Source organism: Stegodyphus dumicola, chromosome 8, assembly GCF_044657685.1.
Source record: "Stegodyphus dumicola isolate Sdum_Otavi_A_Nest chromosome 8, ASM4465768v1".
NCBI classification, from domain to species: domain Eukaryota; kingdom Metazoa; phylum Arthropoda; class Arachnida; order Araneae; family Eresidae; genus Stegodyphus; species Stegodyphus dumicola.
In genome coordinates this window covers 60,677,612-60,701,859 of record NC_140775.1, presented here as the reverse complement: position 1 = coordinate 60,701,859, position 24,248 = coordinate 60,677,612, and the positions used below count along the sequence as shown (strand labels likewise).

Sequence of the window (24,248 nt, the reverse complement as noted above, 5' to 3'; positions counted from 1 at the left end):
TCCTGTGTAAACTCCATTTCTTTTGCTGAATGCAGAGTAATCAGTAGTTCTAAATTTACGTAGATCAGCAGTTCTCAACATTTTGACTAACGCGCACCATCTAAACACAAATTGGAAAACTTTAGTACCACCACTACATTTTGTAATGATTTTTTTTCAATTTCTCAATAGAAATATTAAAAACGTATATACATAATTGCCATTTGCATTGCATATTTGCATTAAATATGCACACAAAAATATTAGATTAAAATTAATTGCCATTTTAATTAGCAAAACTTAAGTTATAATACTTTAATTCTAAAATTTAGCGTAAAGTTTGGACCTGTTTAAGAGAGATCAGTTTCGTTATGGTCCCTAGTTATGGTAATTTCAATGATCTTAGTTCGATTAGTTTTAACCATAAATTAGGATCCAATTTTAATTTTGTTCTGTATTTATTTTTCAAATAAATGGAAGAAAATCCTTGTTCGCACAAATAGGTTGTGGAAGAAGGCAATAAAAGTTTAATAGCCTTATTTAAAATGCTTTTAAATTCTTTTTCACTCACCAAACTTCACTGAACCAAAAACCAGAAAACTGATCCACTGAACCAAGAAACAATTTTTTTTGGTTCAGTGAAAAGTTAACGAGTGTGTTATTTTTGAAATCTTCACTTAGAGTTCGATTACAGAAAATTTCCATCAATTGTTCTTTTTCTTCACGAGATTCCTTAATTTAATAGTTAAAAATACTTTGTTTCTTTGCGTACCACCTATTTTTCTCTTGAGTACCACCTATTTTTCTCTTGAGTACCACCTATTTTTCTCTTGAGTACCACCTATTTTTCTCTTGATTCTCAACCGGTAGTACGCGTAAGACATTTGCAGTGCCAATAATAAAAAGACTGAAACTGAAAGCAAAAGATTGAAAAGGAAATATTATCTAAATTTGTTACTCACTTGACCATGTAAAGGATGGTCTTGTCACTATACAGCCAGATGTAATGATTAGGAATAGTCATTTCTTGAAATGTAACTTTTTTGGCATTTTTGAAAAACGAATCTGGTCGCCACATTTTCTTCAACCAACTAATTGGCAGAAGGCGATATTTCGTTGTCATATTTTCTGGCAGTTGTAGTCTGTGATCTTTCCAACTTTGAGACATAAAAATATCTGCGACATAGGTCTATAGAGTAAGCAGTTAATTTCGTTCTGTTAGCATTCAACAAACATTTTCTTGTTACTTTAGACATACATATATTTTGAAAGTAAAATAGTTGATAAAGAAAATAATACTGACAATATTATTGGTACATTTTATGCATGCATATTCTGAAAAATGGCAAATGTAAAATGCATAAAAATAACTACGACGATTAATGTATGAACATTTTCCTAAGAACTTGATACCAAAAACTCTCAAAATCTGTTATTAATAAATAGATTTCTGAAGGGGTAACTCAAATTTCTTAAAATTGTCTTTACATGGACTATTTTCGGTATTAACAAAGCTAAAATTCCAGTTGATCCTTAGAAAAGATTTTTTCATTTTTGAATATACTTCCTAAATTAATATTTGTCTTAATATATTATTTTCAATGGTTTGTATATATAACAAGAAATTTAGTGAGCAGGTTTTTAAGCCAAAGTAAAAATTTAAATAAAAGTGTAATTAATTAATGGGTTAAGATATGTAGGTAATTTCAAAAGTTTTCGTCCTCCTACATAAAAATTTCTTATATAAAAAAATCTCATCATTAGCGTTTCAAAAAGCAGTAAAAAGTAGATGTATAATAGTAGGATGGCAAACTATGACTATATAGGCCTACCAAGATATTCTAAATGCTAAGAGTTTGGCAACTAAAAGAACAAATGCCTATACAGAAAGTGCTGTGCACATTGCAGTCTAATACTTCCATCGGCAACACGCACAAGAGAAATAGCCAAATGCATAAACTGGACATATTATGCAATAATATAAGGAGTTCTAAATATGAAACTATCTTTCATACTCATTAAAATGCTCTTTTTTCCTATATGAAATTCAAAAGTTTAAAAATAGAACTGAGTATGTAGATAATGAATAGTAAACATCAAAATGCAAATCTAAATCTCAAATATGTCAATACAACCCAAAACCATTTTCAAATTAATCTCTAAAAGGCGAAATATTATACAGCAATGTTAACCCATTTTGATTCCGAAACGATCTTCGACCTATTTGTGCTTCAAGAACCGTACTGCATTAGAAACAATTTCTATGAATTTCCAAATAAGTGGGATATTTATCAATAGAACACAAAAGAAAACCTCTCGGCTAGAGCGATCCTAGCATACAAAAATAAAACTTTAATACTCTTTTAATTACAATTCATGCAAATTGAAACATTATCACAATTTCACTAAATAACGAATAAAAGCGCATTTTAATTAATTATCTCTGCATATTCCTCATAAAAAGAAGACATCAATATTAGTTTGAATATTCTTGAAGACCTTATTTGTAAGTTTTTAAAATCTTTTTATAGAGGACTTGCACTCTCACAATGCTATTCTAGGGTATCCAAAAAAGCCACATCAGAGGAACCATCGTAGAAGATTTTATCTTTGCTAAAACGTTACTCTACATACTAACAGATTAGCTCCTCCAACATTTGAAATAGCTAAAGCAAAATGAAGGCCCAACTATATCAAGATATCATTTAAGCAACAATAATATTAACTGGCAAGTCATGAAGAGTTAGTTATTTCTGATCATGAGGTTATTTCATTTGAAATAGGAAACGCAAACTCAAATATTACGATTAAAGGATACAAGATTAAAAAAGGCGACTGCAATAAGTTTTCTTATATTCAATGGCCTAAAGAACTATATTTTATTCGTCAAAAGATAAAACTTGTTAACTCAAGAAGAGAAGTTAAAGAAGTTGCTAAGGTTTTAACAACTAAAATACAACAATGTTGCAAGGAGACTTTTAAAATAAAAGAACCAAACCAAATCAATAAAATAAAATTGTGGGTATCTAAAACAAGAATGGAATAAAGTAAAAGCAAAGGCACTTCAAATAAAATTGAAAATAGCAAGCAAATTTTGAACCAGGTATTACTGTAGCAATATTATGCATACAGTATAAAGTGCAAATCTATGTGATAATGTGTCAAGATACCCTAAAGCACATTGACTAATAGATGGGTTTACAAGTAATCCACTGGCGATGTCAGGGCCAGGTTTATGGAACAAATCAAGCGTTTACACTTGCAGACTCTAGAGATCGTCTGGAACTCTGTGGGGGTGCTGAAATTTCTAGACAGTTAGTATATAATGCCTGTGCATGCTTCACAGTTTCGTAAATAACTGCTGTCCCATGTGCCAATATAAAAAAGTTATTTGGAAATAAATACCTCTCGCAGACATCTAATAACAATAAAAAATGAATAATTTGGAAAGTTTTATTACAGAAATCATATGCATATTTTTTACTGTTTATCGAGCAAAAAAAAAAAATGCTTATTTGTATTGAAACGTTTAAACCTGAGTACCGTTCTGTGATTATACAGTATGCTTCTAAATGAATATCGGGGTTTAACACTTTGTATCAATTATTACGTAAAACGTAAAATTATAATTAATACATGAAATGAAAGACTAACTCAAACAGTTATACTTACAAGCTTACAAGTGTTCAGTGTAAGCACCTTTCGTCACACGGCGCATATCAAGTCAATAGCCCAGTTCTTCCCAAACGTTGATTAGTGTTTGTGATGTAATTGTTCGCTACAAGGTGGGGAAATTGGTAACAATTGGGTTTGTCTGTTTGAAACTGTACCATCTCGTGAGGATTTTCGGAGCCCCAGACGCGCATATTATGTGTGTTCACATGTCCACTGAGGTGAAATGTCGATTCATCACTGAAACCAACATGATCGAGAAAATCTTTGTACAACAGCATTTCATGTGCAAAGTTGGCACGTAAACTATGGTCTGTAGGTTTTGGAGCCTGTACTGACCAATAAACAGAACGTTTTTTCATTTCATGCATTAATTCTAATTTTAAGTTTTACGTAATAAATACTAAAAACCCGATATCCATTTAGAAACAACCTGTATTTTCGACTAAGAAGAGCTTAACCCTAAAAAAATGAACATGACCTCGATGAATTGCACGTTGGTTCTCTCTTCTTCTAAAGCGAAAGAAAAGGTAAAACCATTTTCATGGGGCAAGAACTCGTCAAAAAATATTCTACTGTAGGTAGATCATTAGAAGCATTTTAATAATGATTCTAGTGATCAGTATCATTCCATTGAACAATATACCAGGAAACAGTGTACGTGTACAGAACGAAATAATGATTGACAGTAGATTAAAATTCCAAGTGGTAGCAGCAAGATTGGATTCATGTAAATAAATATAAATCTCGTATATAATGTTTCGCACATTATATACGAGCACCTTCCCACGAGTAAAGCTTTTGCAAAGTACCTCAATTTCTTTCAGCAACTGAAAAACAGCAGCGTCTCAATACAGTTCATAAAGAGCAGTGTCGGTTTAAAAATCGTCGTCATTCCTCATAAAGCAAAGATTTAACTTAGATGTTATTATACCAACGAACTATTATCTATTCTTTGGACTGAAACTACATCTTCGTCGAAAGAGATTTAATGATGATGATAGTCTGAAAAGAGGAATAACTAATACAAAATTTGTTTCAGCTATTAAGCGCACGGACATATTAATTAAATGATATGAAAAGTATTTCGAGGTGCAAAAAGGATATATTGAAAAATAAACGACCGAAAGTTTCTTTATATTTGTTAGATGTATCTAAGGCTGGAAATATCTGAATCTACCTACGTATGATTTCTGAAGCCTAGATATGTAATATTCCTTTCTTATTACTTCTCGGAAATTCATAAAATTGCATCAAGTCAGATGAAAGATCTTCAATTATAGTGTGTGTCGAATACTGGAAATGAAAATGTATAAGTAATTTTATACAGTGGAGATTTTGCGAAATGATACTTCGTAGAAAAGATCATAGCAGTAAAAGAAGGTAATGCTGTTATGAATTACGGGTGCGCATGTCAAAATGGAACATAACCAAATGTTTCAAAAAACAAATATTAGATTTTGAGATATTTTTCGTTTAAGGTGTAAAAACAAACAACTCATGTATATTGCGTAGGTTGCGACATAGACGTGGGAGAACAAAATGAAAGTACTAAACATAAATTTTGGAAAGGGTTTTGGTATGCTTTTAATGCTTCTTTGTTTCACAACATTTTATTGTTTTAACGTTCTACTGTAATTACAATTATATTTTAAATTTAGGCTATAATCAAACTATTTATATTCTAATATGCCAGTGAACGATTAGTAATTAATTAAAAAAATTATTAATTTAAAATTAATACTTGAACTAAATCTAAAACTAATTGAACTCACGTTCATATAATAATATAAAGTTAAAATATTTGGGGGATGGGGAAGAACAAGATTGTAATCAAAGATAAATCTAATTCTTCGGCATAGCAAGATGACGTAACAAAATTCTACTGTATGTCTATTATAAAGGGCACCTTTCTACAATAAAATGATTTCGAAAACGCTTTCATTTAAAACGAATGTCTTGAGTACTTAAATAGTGTTTCCTATATGTTGCTAACTTTTTAATATTTCTAATTTCAGAACCTGCTATTGAAACGATATTTTGAAATTTCGAAGAGTAGGAAATAGCTTAGATTTGCCAAATTAAAATTTAATTCTTATATTTGAACTGCTTATCTACAACTTAACAACCAGCTTTTATAATTAGTATTTCTGGATGACCAGAAGCATGTGTATGCTTTACGAAAATACTGAACATTTCAGAATGAAACAATTTCTGAAGTCTAACTTAATTATTTGTTATTTTATAATCCCCTTTCTAGATTTGATTTGATTTATGTGATTACGGTAAAGCCTCGAGAGGAAGGATATGCCTTCGTGGAGGACTTTCTAAGGGTAACTGGCTCGTATACACGTTATACATGGGCAAAAACACAAAAATAACCATGCAGTCAACCCGTTCTCAAGATTTGAACTATTAGTGTTCAGTGACTTCGCCGCTCGGCAGCTAACGGGTCAATATACTTTCTGGGCCCACTAGCGGCCGAGCGGTAAAGACGCTGAACACTGGTAATTCGGTCTGAGTTTCGAATCCCTCGAACGGGCTGGCTGCATGGGCGTTTACGTGGTTTTCCCCATGTGTAACGTATATACGAACCAGTTTCCCTTAGAAAGTCCTCCACGAAGGCATCCCTCCCTTTAGGCAGATAGCCCTCGTGTGCTTTGCCATAAATGAATAATCCAATCCAATCCATTTTCTAGAGCTGCTTTAATTTATAGGGAGAGTAAAAGTAAAAGGTTAGCATATTGTTGTTCAAAAATATTTGTTAGTTTTCATAAAACTTGTTTTTGAAAGTAAAAACCAGTAAATTGATATTCTAGTGAAACCCAACCTGTGTTAAGTAGTTAGCTGTAGGTTTTACGCTTTCTTAAAAAAGATACGTCATTGCTGTATACATCAACTTTATTCAGTAGTCTTTAATTTAAGTTGAAAATCTCTGTTTTATTTTAAGAATGTGTCGTTCAAGTTCTAATTAAAAGTTTAAAAATTTATATTAAAAATACGTATTACTTTTTTAGTTTAGTTTTAGATTTCTGAATTATTTATATTCATGTAACATTCTCCAACCACTTTAAAAAGTGAGATAAACTGTTAGCTTACTTTAAACATTATATGTTGTCTTCTAAACAAAATGTATGCATCTTTCTTTTCTGTAAACTAAAAAAGTCTGTTAGACAAGCAACGTGCTAAGTTTTAATTACGAATAGAAGCAAGTGGATAACATTTATCGGAAATTTTAATATTCATTGCTCCATATTTAAATAATGTAAGAAGTGACATTCTACTTGAATTTTATAACACAATAATGCTATGAAAATAAACAATGCATTCATCAGCCTGCTTTATTTTAAATTCTGATTGCTTATAATAAAAGTTATTAAGCTTCTAAATTCAAAGGAGTTCTTGAAAAGTGTATGGATATATATATATATATATATATATTTTTCATTCATATATTCATATATATATGCGTGTGTGTGTAAAATATAAAAAATACAATGGCTTTGCTCTACTCGAACAGGCAACCTCTAATTAACTTTCCGCAATTTCAGGATCTTTCCTTGGACCAGTACTTTCGAGAACATTCGGGCATGTTACGTAACCGCTGCAATAAATGAAGAGTTCGCGCCATTTTTCGTCAGATTGTTTTTCTTCGCCTGCCGCTCTCTGTAACACCTTTTTGCTGCCGCTCTTTCTTTGTTTGAATAGTATGACGCAGTAAATTTAAGGCTAATCGTATTCAGTCTAAATTACTATCACATATGTAATCTTGAATGATCTGCCATTTGCAGTGAATAAAAATATGGAGCTAAGAAGTTAAATTCGTCTGTGTCGTCATTAGATTACACTTAGCCACAACAATGTCCGGAATTCTGATGTGACCAGATTGACAAGCTTCACTCATGTGCCCGAGTGCCACAATATTACATATATATTAATTTTATTAAACATGAGGTTTTTATGATATGTAACTAATATTTCTTATAATAATACACAAAAGATCAAGTTGTACTAACATTACAAATCTCATAGTCAATCATAATTTATCAAGTTTTCAGAGTTTATAAAATTATGACGCAATAAAAGGCTCTTTTATTTAACAGATTTAATGTTCTATTGCGATTTATGTAATGCGGTTAAAGAATTTTTGCAATTCTAAGTGCATCTGTAAAAGCTTTTAGAATGCTTTCTTATGAAAGGAAAACTCAATATTTACATATAGCTTAAAACCTTCGTTGAAATTACAAATACTTCTAACGATATAATTTTAGATTTGATTGATTTTTTTTAAATGACAATAAAATTCAAAATATTTACCATGGATCCTTCATCTATTGTATCCAAACTAAGCACTGTCACGTGGAATCTAACAACCGTAGCTTTACCTGAAAAAGAATTATACTTTTACTAAAACTGCATTAACTGAATATATCTAACTCTAAAATGCATAAACTGAAATAGAAATATTCAGTAAATATAATTCGAAACTGAAACTAATGGGAGAGAACGTAATAAGTAAAGAAAAATATTCATTTATTTTTCTCTGTTTTTAACTCATAAAATTAACATAATTCTTCATAGTTTCTTTTCCACATTATTTTAACTTGAACAAATGTTAATAAACTCCGTATTTGAGATACTTAAAGTCATAAACAAGCTCTAAATTTTCGTAGAAACAATAAAATATATAATATATATGTTTATAGACATACTGAATAAATTGAGGAAGGTTTGAAATTTTGCGTTAGAGAACAGGAATATCTTAGACTAAAATGAAATTAACTATTAAATTTCTCTATCTCGCCTGCTGATTATTATTGATTTTTCGGTTCATTAATCAATTAACCAGATTTTGTTAAACACATCCTACAAGAAAATATTTAAATAAAATTTTGTGCAAATATCGTAATTTCGATCTTCATTACAGAATTGGTATTACGTGATATACACTGGTGTGCAAAAATTAAGGACGAAGTCGAAAAATTAGCATATCAGCTGAACGAAGCGGCAGAGCGAACAGAACGACCAATCAGGAGATTAAGTAAGGCGATCTACGGTAGCACATGCGCAGATATGCAGGTAGACGTAATGGGGGGAGTGTCTGAGTAGTATAAAGCATGTTGTCGGTGTAAGATCAGTATTTTTGGCAAAGAGATTGCACGCCGTATAGCAGTTAAAATCACACCGAGTTGCTGCCTCAGCGAGAAATGGCGAATAATCAGTCTGTTAGACGACATCTGGATGCTTTTACCCGAGGTCGAATCATTGTGAAGTTGGAGGAAGGCTGCAGTATGACAAGTGTGCCTGCAGAGTTCGGAATTGCTCACAGCATCGTTTCACGACTTTGGAGACAATTTCAAACTACAGGAACAGCTATCCGTGGGTTTAGTAGTGGTCGTCCACGAGAAACCACACCCGCAGATGACCGGTATATTGCCTTACAGGCCAGAAGAAACAGGCGGCAGACAGAGGGAGAAATCGCTAGACACACGACACAGGCGACTGGACGACAGATTTCGCGTTTTACCGTGGCCAGAAGACTGCACGGTGGTGGTCTGTTTGCACGACGCCCTGTACGGTGTGTACCTCTAATGCCTGCTTATCGGAGAAGGCGTTCTCTGTGGTGCCGGGAACACCTGAATTGGAGAGACAATGAATGGGGACGAGTACTCTTTACAGATGAGAGCAGATTCAGTCTGAGTAGCGATTCTCATCGCATACTCATCTGGAGAGAGCGGGGAAGCCGCAATCATCCCTCGAACGTCATTGAAAGGGACAGGTAGGGAGTGGCGGTGTTCTCGTTTGGGGAGGCATCATGCTTGTTAGTCGTACAGACCTTCACATCTTCGACGCAGGTTCAGTCAACGGGACCCGTTATTGTAACGAGATTCTTCTTCCATATGTGCGTCTCTTTAGAGGCGCTACGGGTCCGCAGTTCCTTTTCATGAACGACAATGCACCATGTCATCGCATAGTAGCTGCCGAACAGATCTTAGAGAGTGAGGATATTGAACGTATGGATTGGCCGGCACGATCTCCGGATCTCAATCCCATCGAGCATGTATGGGATTTTCTAGGCAGACGCTTGGCAGCTCGTACCTTACCACCAGTAACGATTCCGGAGATTCGATTGGCGCTGCAAGACAAATGGGCAGCAATGCCTCAACAACTCATTGACACCCTCATTCTCAGCATGGGCAGACGCTGTGAAACCTGCTTAGCAGTCAGGGGAGATCATATCCCTTATTAAAGACCGGATGTTTCTTGCTGTACACCCATCACCGGGATGTTTCGGCCTTCAGTCGCATTGCACTCCATGCTACTTTTTCAATAAAGCTTCTTTTTATCCCTCTGATTTCTCTTTTAGTAAGTGTTGCTTACATTACTCATGTCCTTACGTATTGGGGATCTTACGGTATTAAATGTGTTGATTCGGAAAGCTTTTGTACAAAGTTATATTGAAAAAACCATCTCGTCCTTAATTTTTGCACACCAGTGTATTGCTATTAACTTCTTTTTCATGCTTTATAATTTTTATTCAGCTTAGATTATTAAATTTTCCTTGCATATCCTTTAGAATTGAATTTCCTTGAGTTTAGAATGCTAAATATATGTTTCCTTAAACGAAGCCGTTAAGTGACATCTATGACATTAACCAAACCTAATTTTTGCTGCTGGTGTTATCTAAGTATTTCTTGAAATGCTTTATATAAAATGCATTAAACGTAATTAAAAACGTTTAGAATTCTGTCCGATGATTTGGACATTACATACTCATAGACCAAAGAAATTTTAATATTAATGTGTATCTTAGAGACCTTATTCTCGACCCCAAAATCTTTCAAAATAATATCTCCCGTGCAGACATAATGTAAAGTTAAATGAATCTCTCAATAAAGACCTCAGTAAAAGCATTTTATTAACGAATTTAATAATTCTACATACACGTGAGCTAAATTATCAATATGCATTATTCAAATACATTGATGTAGGTTTTAAGATAAACGAATAAATAAAGACATCTTCTTGTATGCTAAAAATGAGAAAAGAAATTTAATCTGGAGAACATAAAAAGAGTAAAAGTTCTAGATAATCAAATAAAAGTAATGCATCTTAACTCTGAATGACCTCGTTTTTATATTTTGAAGTCAGTTAATGAAGTCTGTGTTGCTCTTTCCTTGTTTGCTGAAAACAAATTTCATTTTAATACAAAAAGTAATTCCCTTAAGGCTAAAAAAATGAAAACAAAATAAATGCAAAGGCGCACGGTAAGTAATGAATATGCGTTTTGAATAAAAAATTTCAATACGATGAAAAACACTTTGGAAGACCTTTAATGAAAAACGCTTTGTTTTAAAAAGTAATATTTATTTCATGAAATGCATGTAAAATATCCACAATATAAGTTGCCAGTATTTAACAGGAAAAGTGGTACATATTAATTACGCTGTCAATCTAAGTAAGCTGCTGTCTTTCTTAAGTACTGCGTTTCAAGCTTTTTTAATAAGTAACTAACTGCCTTTGGTATCTACATACATTTAAAGATAATATACATTCAAAATTACTACAAAAATCAAAAGTAATTAATCACTTACAAAAGTCTCATTCAGAATTTATGTCAAAAATCAAAACAATGTTTCACAAATTTAAAAGTATGCAAGTTTCTTTCAAGGAAATTTAAGAAAAGGAGAAAAATATATTTTAATTAATAAACACGTCTATGGCAATTTGTAATAAATAAATATCCAAAGTTAATACAATGAAACAAACATTCAGGAGTAGGGAAAGTAAATGAGAGAAATGAATGTTTTAAATTAAGCGATACGAAAGCCGTTAATGTGCACATTACCAGAGTAAAATCCGGAAAATTCTTGATACCGCACTATAACGGAGCAAATACGTTAATCTGCAGATTAGCTAGAAAATGTGCACATAAACGACGTTCAGCTTTAGCGGTAACATGGCCATCACATGACATCTTTTTGAAGCCAATTAAATATTTTTATAGAATAACAATAAACTTATATACTGTTATATATTTACAAGAATGAACTCATATTATTAGATATGTATTGTTACACTAGCTACATATATAAACTGTTATTCTATAGACTGCGTTATTTGACGAAATTAATTTTTTTAATTTTGACATCGTATGAATATTTTCTTCATTTAAAAACACCTCTGTAATTGTAAAATGTATGACTATGACTAACGACTGTGAAACTAAGATCAGGTAAGGACTTAAATATAAATATGAGGATTATTATGCGCGTAATATGCATACACGCATGGTAAGGCTGATTAAAAGGAAAAAGGAGTTCCACAACTAGATGCTATAGCAGTTCTATATACAAAATTTCAAATTTCGACAACTAAACGTTTTTGAATTATGCGAGGTACATATATGCATGCATAAATGCATACGTACGTACATACCTACAGTCGTCACAAAAATACCTTCTGAATTTATTTCACAATCAGTTTTGTAAAAAAGATTTATTTTTTACTATCTGAACTTAGAGACGACAATAACAAAATCATCCAAATGGATTCGCGAACAATCAGATTGGATATTTTCTTCGATTATGATATCCTATATTTTTTGTGTACTATACTTCCTTTACTTCATACAAGGAAGTAAAAACACTTTTGATGCTGTCTGTTAAACAATCATAAGCATAACTGTTTCATTTTACATTATAATGAATTTTTCTTTGAATGATCTTGCTTTCAGTATTATGTCTCTCTGAAGTTGTTTAAAGTTAAACCTCTTTCTCTGTGTTACAAGGATAAAGCTCTGGATTTGTTAAATTCGCTTAAATGGTTAATAGCTACACATCGTCAGGACCTGATGAATTGCTTCATTAAATTGATCAAGCCGTTGTTAGGTCCTCTTATTAGTTCAATGATCGTCGTACCTGCCATCACAGGTTTACCCAATCTAATTTAAATAAATTGAGCAAGCTTGAAACGCTTCCTCTCTTTGTAGTACTTAACGTTATCCAACAATGTCACAAACAATTAACGAAGGAAAGCAGTAGAATACGAAATCATCTTCAGGTAAAATTTTTATCCAGTGATGGTATAATCCTCTGTTTTTTGAAAATAACATTATGTAATTTACTACTTACAGTATTACATTACAGATTATAATTTTATTAAGTTCCGTTAATTTGATGGAGTACCTGGAAGGATGTAACTCCTAAGAGTACTTTACGCTCAGTGGCTAAACTGTTAATTGAGTTCCCTTCACATGAAGATCAAAGAGTTGATATGTTGACTTCGTGCAAATGCCACTTAGGTTTTAGATAATTTGAATAAGGACAAATCAGTTAGGTGTTTAAACTACCTATTACGAATTACTAAGTCATACTCAGATTATTAATTAAAATCTCAGCATTCTTCATGTAACTGATAAACTATATTTTTATATAGTAGATAGCCTAGACGCATATAATGGAGCCAGTAAATCAGTAGTTTTTGATTATCATTTCGCAATGACTATCTTCTCATCAAGTTTATATTTTGCTGCATTTATGAAATACTTTGAAATAAATGTAATTCGGAAAATTTTAGACACAATAAATATTTTACGTGCTATACACATTTCTTGATAGATAAGGAACTTTCGCTTTCCTTGCTGCATGTTGCTATGGTGATATTCGCAAAACGTCCGCTTAGCAGTTAGAAAATTCGGGTTTTAAATCTCAGTGAAGGTGGAACTAATTTTTTCTGTTTTCCGATTTGGAAAAACCTACGAAGGTGTACAAACTAATGTTCATTTTTCTAAACTTATAAGGTATTTCTCCCGCCTTCCTAGCGTGTTTTCGTGGTGTAGTGGTCTGCACTCTAGATGCATATTCTAGAGGTCCACGGTTTGATTCCATGCGAATGCGTTGGTCATTTTTTTCCCTCCTGCTTCTAAATAACCTAATGAGTGCACAGTGGCGCTCGAATTAAAAGAGTGGTGAATGATGATTCTTTCCACCATCATTTGGCAATTGGGTCCCCTAAAAACTACAGTCCCCTTTAAAAGGGGGTAGTGTATAAGGAATTTCTCCCGCCTTCTCAGTATGCCTTCGTAGTGTAGTGGTCAGCACGCTAGCTGCGTATTCTAGAGGTCCACGGTTCGACTTACGGCGAAGGCGTTGCTCATTTTTAATCTTGCCTGGTTCCAAAAATACCTAATGTCTCTACAAACTGTGTTTTGCAGTGACGTCTTATGTTTTTATATCTATATAAAAATATGCAATAACAGTTTGAAAACTATTAGAAATATTTCATGTGTTTCTCACTCACTCAATAATTAATTAACTTCTAAGTAATGAATTTCCTGCTCTGTATCAGAGATGCATATCGCTAAACTTTACAACCAATAATTCACTCAAAAATTTGATGGAGTAATTTGTTTAAAATTTATTGATGCAGGATATGTTAATAAATTATTAGTTAAGGTAAATTAATGCCATTTTAAAATTGCTGAAGTGAATGTAATCAACATTCAATTCGTTCATTTTAAAAGCCTATGATTTCACTTGACTATGTATAAATGGATGAATTATTATATTTTATTTAATATACTTACTTAATTGTTTCAGTTTAGCTTAAATGTTTAGTATTTTTGACAACTGGAAGTATCTAATCTTCTTTTTAATATTATTTAATTCGCAAGACTAGGCGTTTGCGGAAGCACATCTGATTTTTAAATGCATTACTTATATTAACAGTATCAAAATGTCATATAAAAATTCGTTTTCCTGGCACTTCAGTATCAGAACTGGAATTATCAGAACTGGATATTGAAGGATTGACATTATTTTATTCTCGCTGTTCATGACTATTAGACAGTCTTGGCGCATACATTTGCTTATAACTGCATTTGTTAATTTCGCCGCTTATAAACCTTTTAAACCATTTTGCACAAGCATTGACAAATATAGCTTTCTCTCTAAGGGTTTTGTAAGATGATCTGTTTCGTTTCCCTTCTCATATAATAAATACGTAACTGTAAATTTAAGATCCCATATATATATGTTAAGATCTTAATTAACATTTTCTGAAATGAGTAAAATCTGTGAGAAGTCTACAAATGATTTATATTTTTCAATACTTTACTGAAATATTGTCTGTATAATAACACATAAAAGTAAAAGCACATTCAATTCCTGTGTTTAGGAGTACAAGTATAGCATTAAAGCAGACGATTATATTAGCTAAATAAACTTCATTCCGTTACGGGCGTACGACTGAATCCGCACAGAACTGATAATAACTTAATAAAATTTACTTTCGCCCCCATAAAATGCTTTACATTTCTGGAACTCTCCACAAATGTATTGACAGAGCTCTTCTAAGCAAGACAGATCGCAATTAGTAGTTAACACTTCAAACTACTGAGAACGTTAAACACAACGCAATGCAAAGCGCATCTAAAGAGCGAAGCTCATAAGAAGATCCCTCCGTATTCAGAAGTCAACACTAAACTAAAAACTGAGAGCTCATGCTGTCTCCGGTCTTATATAGCTTTCCCCCGACGGCTGAGAAATCTACATTACTGGAAGGCATATACAGTTAAAGTAACATCTAAGGGTTGGATAAACTTGCAGCTACCTATAGGGAACAATTACAGTTATTACAATTACAGTTATTCCGTTACAGTACCAGTTACAGTTATACAGGGACTGGACCGTTTGGCGACCATTTGGCAATTCTTCGCCAAATGTGGCGACAAAAATTAGCACCAAATGATCGTCAGCTTAGAGCTATCTGGCCAATATGGCGAGATAGCCATTTAGCTCAATGTTAATGGACCTCCGCCTGTAATCTTATTTTTCCAATAGAGCTTCATTTCTCGAGACGTGTCATATTACGTTACATAGGAACACAAGTTTACATATAACTTCGCTGAAATTATTAACAAATGTACAAAATTCGTAGCAATATAATTATTGTAACTATTGCAGTTTTCTTTTTTTTTTTTGTCTTTTTTTTTTTTTTTTTTTTTTTTTTTTTTTTTGAGTAGAGAATATTATCTTTCTTGCTCCCATGTGAATCCTGATAATATTTATTATATTATTACCCTGGTCAACTAAGGCACACTAGTGGGAGAGCCGTTAAGTCGCCGAACAGTGGTGGTTCTGTCCGGGGTTCGAATCCCGCCGAACGGGTTGATTGGCTGGATGTTTTCGTGGCTCTCCCCAAGTGTAAGGCATGTACGAGCCGGTTCTCCTAGTAAAGCTTACACGAGCATTCCTCCCGTTACGAAAATATCCAATGATTGCTTTGCCGTAATTAAATAAACTAAACCAAACTTTGTCAAATAATATACTGTACTATTACTTGCTTATTAATGAAACCATTTGAAGTGCGCCAAATTAACTCCCTTTTGATACAACTTTTTGCATTCGTTTATTTTTGACAATTATTTTTCTAATACTTCTTAAGCAAATTATTCAATATAAGTTTTAAAAAAGTATTTACAGCACTTAACAAACAACTGGCCGTCTAATTTTTTAATTCACAAGTTATATGTTTAGTCACTTTTCTGTTATTAACATATTGATGAAGATAATTTCACTATGTTTACGTAAAGCGTGTATAATAATTTAGAACACATTATGCATACAGCAAATATTAACTATATGCCTAATGCATTAAAGTAAACGGAATGCTTATGTCATAATAAATAATGCACTCCGCATCATTGAGGATGGAAAGATATTGTCAATGGTAGACGCTACTTACAATGATAAATACTGCATATTATGGAAAATCATCATGAGCGTAAATAGTGGTTATATAAACTCCTGCCATTCGTGCTTTAAAAATAAAATTATACATTCAAAAAGATTATTCAGATAAGAAACTTTAACATTATGTTACTCACATAAAATATACTTTCATTTTGAAAAGTTTCTTTAATCTTTATGCATATTTATTATGTGAGAATGATAGCTCCCCAAAATAAGTACAACAAGCTGTTAGTTCTAAATTACTCCTGCGAATCTGTGTAAAGAAAACACCCATAAACGGCAGCGTTTCTGTCTCTCCTTGTCTGTCACTTTTCCTAAATGAAGAGCAAAAAGACTTTATTTTATCTTTTGGGAACTGAGCACTGTTTCCAAAGATTCCTTTCCAGCGAGGTTTTTTTTAATTTAATTTATTTATTTATTTTAAGATTTGTCTCATAGAAGAATTTTTTCTTGCATCCAGTTAGAGGCCTGAACAATCCTAACGCGTGACTTTGCGATAATTTCTGTATCCGGATAATTAATCTTTTACGTGTCTTTTACACGTATGGTGCTCTTTTTCCTACAAGGATTAAATCGCTTTCATGCTATAAGCTTCGAAACATATGTGACAAAGGTAGCACAAGGTGTAGTTTTACATATTTACATGCTCAGCAGAAACTAAGCAAGTAAATTAAATTAGAGAGAAAATGAAAAAAGTTAAATCATTTTCTTAAACCCTTTCAGTTTAAAATAAGCAGCTTATTAGTTGAAGATTTTTTCTAGTTGCATTGTTTACAGAATTATCCATGTAAAAGTTTATAGAATTTCACTTTACCTATCATATGCTGGAGAAAAGGAATTTGCAGAAGTAAATCGATTTTACTAAATAAGCTAACATTCTACCATATTTTTCAATCATCTTCTAAATATCACAAAGATTTTCAAAAGTGGAAATCCTTATTGATTTCTTGTTCGTGGTTCATTAATTATTCCCGTTTGAGAAATTGCATAGTTTAGAATTCTAATCAGACAACATTGTTTTGGAAAACTCGGAGTTTTACTAAGTTCATGCTTTTCAGAAATTGTATTATAAGGTATTTCTCCCACTTTCCTAGCGTGCCTTCGTGGTTTAGTGGTTCAGCACGCTGGGCCGGTATTCCAGAGGTACGTGGTTCGATTCCCGGCGAAGGCGGTTGCTAATTTGTCATCTCTCCGGTTTACAAAAAATTCTAATGTCTCTACAGTATAATTTAAGAACCTACTGATATGGATGCAGACATTTATGTTATTTAACGCAACCATCGCATTATTTTTTTGCCTTTGCCATTATTTCATTTTTCGTCCATTGCGACTAGAATGTATTTACCTCTGAAATCTTGAGTCTGGAAAATAGCGTTTGGCAGTTATTGGAAGTATACTCGGTTTTACATCCCTGCTATTAAACTGATTTAGTAACTTAACCTTTGATAGTCATTGAAACATTGATAACATGAAATGAAATACTTATAACTGAACAAAAATTTATTACGCGCGTGTACTTAATATTCAGATTTTTCTCGAACATCTGCGGAGGTGCAAAGGTTGTGTTCTGACATATTAAGTTCTGAGTATTATATCTATGTTACCAGGTTATATTGTGCAATACTTTTATCCTGAATCTAAATGAAGCACTATGACAATCAGTACAGTTACAAATATTTACAACCCAAAGATAAATATGACAATATTAATACAAACACAACCGCATCTAATTAACGCAAGGCTCGATTTACATATACAGTTTACGATTCCTCAATTACGTCTGTCGTAGACAGGAAATATTATCTTAAATAAACTCAGAATCTCAGCTCTTAAACTATTCATTTTCCTTATACATTTTTCTGAATTCTCCAAACATATTAAAAAGTCACAATAAACGTACAAATAAAAGCTTTATTCTAAACTCCCGGATAAATATTTACCATTCAAATGAAATTCAAATTTACATAATCACTCTACAAATTTCTGCATAACATTTACTAAGGTACTGAGAATAATCAAGCATGTCATGCTGCATAATCATACTTGTGCAGCAAATGGATGCCAGCAAGACTGAGGACTGCATTAGTGGCAGTTGTCTAAAAGCCTTTCTCATATACAAATATTGGACGACTTTGGCAGATTATGATCTGGTATAATGTATTGCAACAGATTCTTAGATTTCCCGATTAGATACTCGAATACTTCCTGTGATGCATCAATGTTGTCCTGAAGAGCTGTTTTACCGTTTTATGTTTCAGAGGGTAAGGCATGCATGAGTCAGTAGATCTCTTTTAAATATACAGTTATTAAATCACAAAACACACTTTTCTTGATTAGCCTAGATTATATACGTTACAAAAAAAAAAAAAAAAAAAAAAAAAAAAAAAAAAAAAAAAAAAAAACTACATTCATGAATGCCTTTCGGCATGTCCTACTCGTAAGTCCTACGGGACTCTCACAGCGTTCATTTCTTACGGTATACTGTAATTCCTAATCCTAAAGCATCGATGGCACATTACTTATCAGCATCTTGCAAGAAGCTTAATTAATAGGCGGTGCAATTATTCGCGAGAGAAGAAAGAAGATTTCTTGTAGATGTGCTTGAAATTAGCGCACATGGTCGTCACTTCGAAAATCCAGTTATCAGAACACGTGGTTATACACGTGGAATCACAGCACAGGAATCATTTTTAATCGCAGCATAACCAGTAAAGTTTACCGGAGTTCTTATTGCTCATTTATGCAGCTTTCTTCGTACAAGAACATGTTTTCTCCTTCATCTTATGCAACGGAATATCAGCTCGATTACATGATGTTTTACAGCGGACGATGGCGAGAGCTGTGTGTGTGGCCCGAAGGCCCACACACTCGTTAACACGACGACAGGCAGAAAGAGACAAAACCAGTCCTTCCAGTTTTTATCCACTGCGACGCATGTGGTAGGGCACGATAACGATTCAAGAATCGATAATGCCACCGTGTTCACTGTGAGAATTATGTGTTCTCACATTCCCTCCGGCCGAAGAAAAAAATTGTCCGATCACTGGACAAATGCAATCCCTCTGTGCTGGACATACCTGAACTTTCGTCTGCACTACATACACATTTCACACCAATCTTTACATCACTTGCAAAGGCACTGCAGTTTATCATTTCGTTGGCACTATATAAACATTCCACATTACATGCACACAGTTGAGCTCTCTTATGCACTATACACACATATTTCACATTAATTTTTCACATTGCTTGAAAAAAAAAACACAGCACTTTAAACACTTTGTGATACACAATTTTTACATTCCTAAATTAGTATTATTCTTTTACGTACTCATGCATGTCTACTCTTACCTAAAATATCACCACATATGTGATTCCATAAAAGAAATTTTGACATATATAATTTGTAACTCACATGTGATAAAATCAATTTATCAACTACTAATGATATTGCATTATCAATTTGATGTTACTCCTCTTAACCATTGTTTACCTTTGTTACATTATCTCATTCTTTACATTTTAGAATCACATGCACTATTTCATTTAGCTACTTTTATCATTTGAACATATTCATTTCACATATACATTTCATACACCAATGTGTCATGACATTGTTACAAGCTACATTTGTATTAGATCCACTACTAAATTACATACCTTCAATTTGATTCAGCAGTAAGACAAGGAGATTTGCACCACACTCTTTCTTTTTAATCTGCTACCTAGTAATCAATGATACCCCGTAGAGTACAATTCAATTCTTCTGGTATCTGGACAAGCCAACTCTACCAAAATCGTGGAATTAGCGCTTTATTACACTAAATTGACCCATACCACACATGATCATCATTCATTATCTAGCTTGTACACATGCTACATTCTTATCATAATCACAACTTCTTTACATCTTTTTTTTTTTTTTTTTTGATTTGCTGATATACAATTTACACCTGTGTTACACTTCTAATCCTCAATCAAAGTAACGATACTAAGAGTATCAAATGCGAATTAATTCCGCGTAAATAGTTAAACAAAAATTTAGTGGTTAGTACATTGCATGATCTTTAATCATAAGAATAAAACGACTTACCCAATAAGGTATGCATGAGTCAGTAGCTCTCTTTTAAATATACATTTATTAAATCACAAAACACACTTTTCTTGATTAGCCTAGATTATATACGTTACAAAAAAAAAAAAAAAAAAAAAAAAAAAAAAACTACATTCATGAATGCCTTTTGGCATGTCCTACTCGTAAGTCCTACGGGACTCTCACAGCGTTCATTTCTTACGGTATACTGTAATTCCTAATCCTAAAGCATCGATGGCACATTACTTATCAGCATCTTGCAAAAAGCTTAATTAATAGGCGGTGCAATTATTCGCGAGAGAAGAGAGAAGATTTCTTGTAGATGTGCTTGAATTTGGCGTACATGATTGTCACTTCGAAAATCCAGTTATCAGGATTATACACGTGGAATCACAGCACAGGAACCATTTTTCCTCGCAGCATAACCAGTAAAGTTTACCGGTGTTCTTATTGCTCATTTATGCAGCTTTCTTCGTACAAGAACATGTTTTCTCCTCCATCGTAAGCAAAGGAATATCAGCTCGATTACATGATGTTTTACAGTGGACGATGGCGAGAGCTGTGTGTGTGGCCCGAAGGCCCACACACTCGTTAACACGACGACAGGCAGAAAGAGAGAGACAAAACCAGTCCTTCCAGTTTTTATCCACTGCGACGCATGTGGTAGGGCACGATAACGATTCAAGAATCGATAATGCCACCGTGTTCACTGTGAGAATTCTGTGTTCTCACAATTCTTAAGTAGCTTTTCTGAACTTTGAGATTCTAACAGTGCTTCCTTGTTATTTGAAAATCAGTTACAGATATCGGGTTATCTAATCGAGCAACCCGATAACTATCTAAGAATCACTACTACTTTCTTTCGGTTTTGCCGGTGTAACTTATGGTCTCAATGCAAGCTACTCATCAGATCAGCTGTTGTTTTCTACATTCTTTTCAAGGCGGTCTCGGTCACTTGCTCTAACCATAATTATGAGACGGTCGACGTGGGTTTGGGAAAATATATTGCTGCGTTTTTTTTTTCTGACACCGGCTGTTACGTTATTTTATTTTCCTTGATGTTCGTACGTTACGGGGTTCGTGCGGATTTGGAGTGAATAACGACGACACTTGATAAAGTATCGAAACACATTTTGTTTAGCCAATAGTAATCAGGACAGCTCCAAAATCACGTTTAATAGTCTTCGAAGAACTACCATACATACGCTGACACAATCAGCGAGACAGTCTTCACACTATCAGGGCATAACGATGGAGGCAGCTTCACTGCAAAGCATCAGACTTCAGTTCCCGACTCTACTTGGTCGTTCTCAGAATTCCCCGTACTCTCTAGACTCTCCACGCTACAACTCGCGATGCACTCGACGCACACAGAGTACAGCTCCCGACTCTTTGGTTCAGTCGTTCCCGGAGCTTAACACATTCTCTCGACGATGCACTAACCGCGATACATTAAGAGACTCTTCGATGTACTCGACGATCCACTCGGCACTCGCTGCCCAGCTGTCAACTCGATCGACTCCGCACGGACTGACTAACTATCTCGCACTCTGACTCTCCGCGTACCAGCAGGGTTTATATAGTTTTTGGCTTGTGTTCGAGAACGTTCTGGGCTAAACTGGTAAGAATTCGTTCCAGAAGGTTCTCCATCCGTCCATGGCATATCTCCAATGTCGTCGCCAAATGTCGCGAAATGTGACAACCCTGCCTTCCTTTGCCATTTTATGGCAATCCTAAACCTGCTTTGCGGGGAAGCCATCTTACCGCGCCTGTGCATTTCTTAACAATATATTAGCCTTTTTTTATTGTGTAGATGAAATACGAAAACCTAGTGCCATATAATACCTACTCAGAAGCGGATTATAGTCTGTTGTTCATTTGTTTATCTGCAGAAATTTGAGGGCATCTCAGAAAAATGTTCTTCTTGAAGAAAACAAATATCACAAGCTTTCTTAAGTATAGAACGTTCTCCTACAATTTGTTGAATATACAATAAGTTGAATTTCTTAGGCAAAATAATTGTTTGAATGTTGTTAATTTGATAAAAAGATGACATAATAATAGAATATAATTTATCTATCCTCCAGAATTCTTTAAGAGTGTCGCTGTTTTCTTTACAATTATTCTGTAGGCTATAATATTAAAATTCAGTAAAAAGTAAATCTAAAAGCGAACGATAGACAACTACTTAAACAATCATCTGACAAAGTCTTAAACAAACAGGGATAACGGAATTTATTCCTGGTGAGATTCTTACCTTGTTCTTTGGGCGGCTGAAGGTTGTCATAATCCTGAGGATTTTCTGGCAAAATTGTGTCAAAATCTAAGCTCAGAGATCTGAAAATTAAAGAAACACACGGTCATTATTTAAAGAGATTTCTATTCGTTATCTTATTAATTGTAATTACATATAGATATTTTAAGTAAAATGAAGAAATTTGTAAGAGAATGATTTGTAAGAGTTACCTTGAAGGGTAACTGCATTGTAATTAAATAAAAAGCAGGCTTTAATAATGCATAAAAATAAATTCATTTTATTTTTCTATCATTTTAAATAAAGTACAAAAAGTACAGAATACGAGATTCAGATGTACAAATCATTAGTGGATTTTTAGTTCTGCTAAGTTCACTATCCTCGAATATTCAAAGGTTATCCGAGTGAAAAGGAGCACGCCTTAGTGAAGGGCGGAAATTGAAGTGGTTCGGATTTATATCGAAATATAGAAAGAACCATTTCTCACTAATGTACATAAATTGCATACATCAAGGTACAAGGAAGTCTAAGTTTTTGCTATTTTTAGAGCAGCATTTCTGAAATAAGCTTCCTCGGATCCCTAAGATTCGATGAGACTTTCCCAAGAAATTTTGATAAATTTAGTTATATGTTTTTCATGATTAATGCTTGTATATTTTTTCGTGTTTCACGAGCTCCACAAACATAAAATTGCTGAAAGAAAATGTTCTGAGTTATAAACAATAATAGAGCATACAACAACAAAGAAATTACAGATGATAAAAATGTGAACCTTAATTTAGGAATTTAAAGCTTAATTGGATAACATATATGTCTTTGAACTCAATGATTAAATTATTTAAATAAATAAATAGGAATGCAAGCAGTAATAAATTCAATAAAAGCTGCCAGTTACAATAAAAATCTTACAAAAAATAAAATAAAATTGGTAAAAAAACACAGACAAAAAGCATCTTTTTTCTTCAGTTAAATTCTTGTAAATCTTTTAAAAGAGTGAAAAAAGATAGAGAGAAAAAAAGTCAGATGAATCTTGTAGTTTATTCAGAGCATGATGTCGCTAGGCAGCGCAAGTTACTAGTTTGTCCTTGCTGTTACGCTGAGTTTCTGATACGCCTTTTGGCCATTTAATAAGTACATCGCCGGGTAGGTTGTTGAGTCAGCCTAACTATCCTTAAACGAAATTTTTAGACCAGCACTACTCTTTATCTTTGAAATTATTATTGTGTAACTATTCTGAAGTTCCACCGCAAGTCATCGGTATTATTGTAAGCACGCAGTTCATGCATTTGTGTTCAAAGTTTGACGAATAATGAAGGGTTATTTTCCCTTTCTTCTGTGCCAATATTTTTTTACGCCTGTGCGAGAAGTCGCCAGGTTACCTGGTAAGATCACGCTATTTGTATAATAGCTAAGAAGGTCAGATCTTACAACTTCATGTCCAAAACAAAATATCCTACTGCAAGAATTTTGCTTATTTACTTGTCTTCATTGTTTA

General features: G+C 33.4%; 1 protein-coding gene across 1 annotated transcript in view; it reads right to left on the bottom strand.

The window, feature by feature from the left end:
- LOC118193364 (glycine receptor subunit alpha-2-like) overlaps positions 1-24,248 on the bottom strand; it is a 132,908-nt gene that overhangs the window by 72,248 nt on the left and 36,412 nt on the right. The window contains exons 2-4 of the mRNA XM_085822991.1: positions 22,757-22,836; positions 7,969-8,036; positions 942-1,168 (exon numbers count right to left, since the gene is read on the bottom strand). Coding sequence (XP_085679117.1) covers positions 942-1,168; positions 7,969-8,036; positions 22,757-22,836 — 375 coding nt within the window. The remainder of the gene's footprint in view (positions 1-941; positions 1,169-7,968; positions 8,037-22,756; positions 22,837-24,248) is intronic.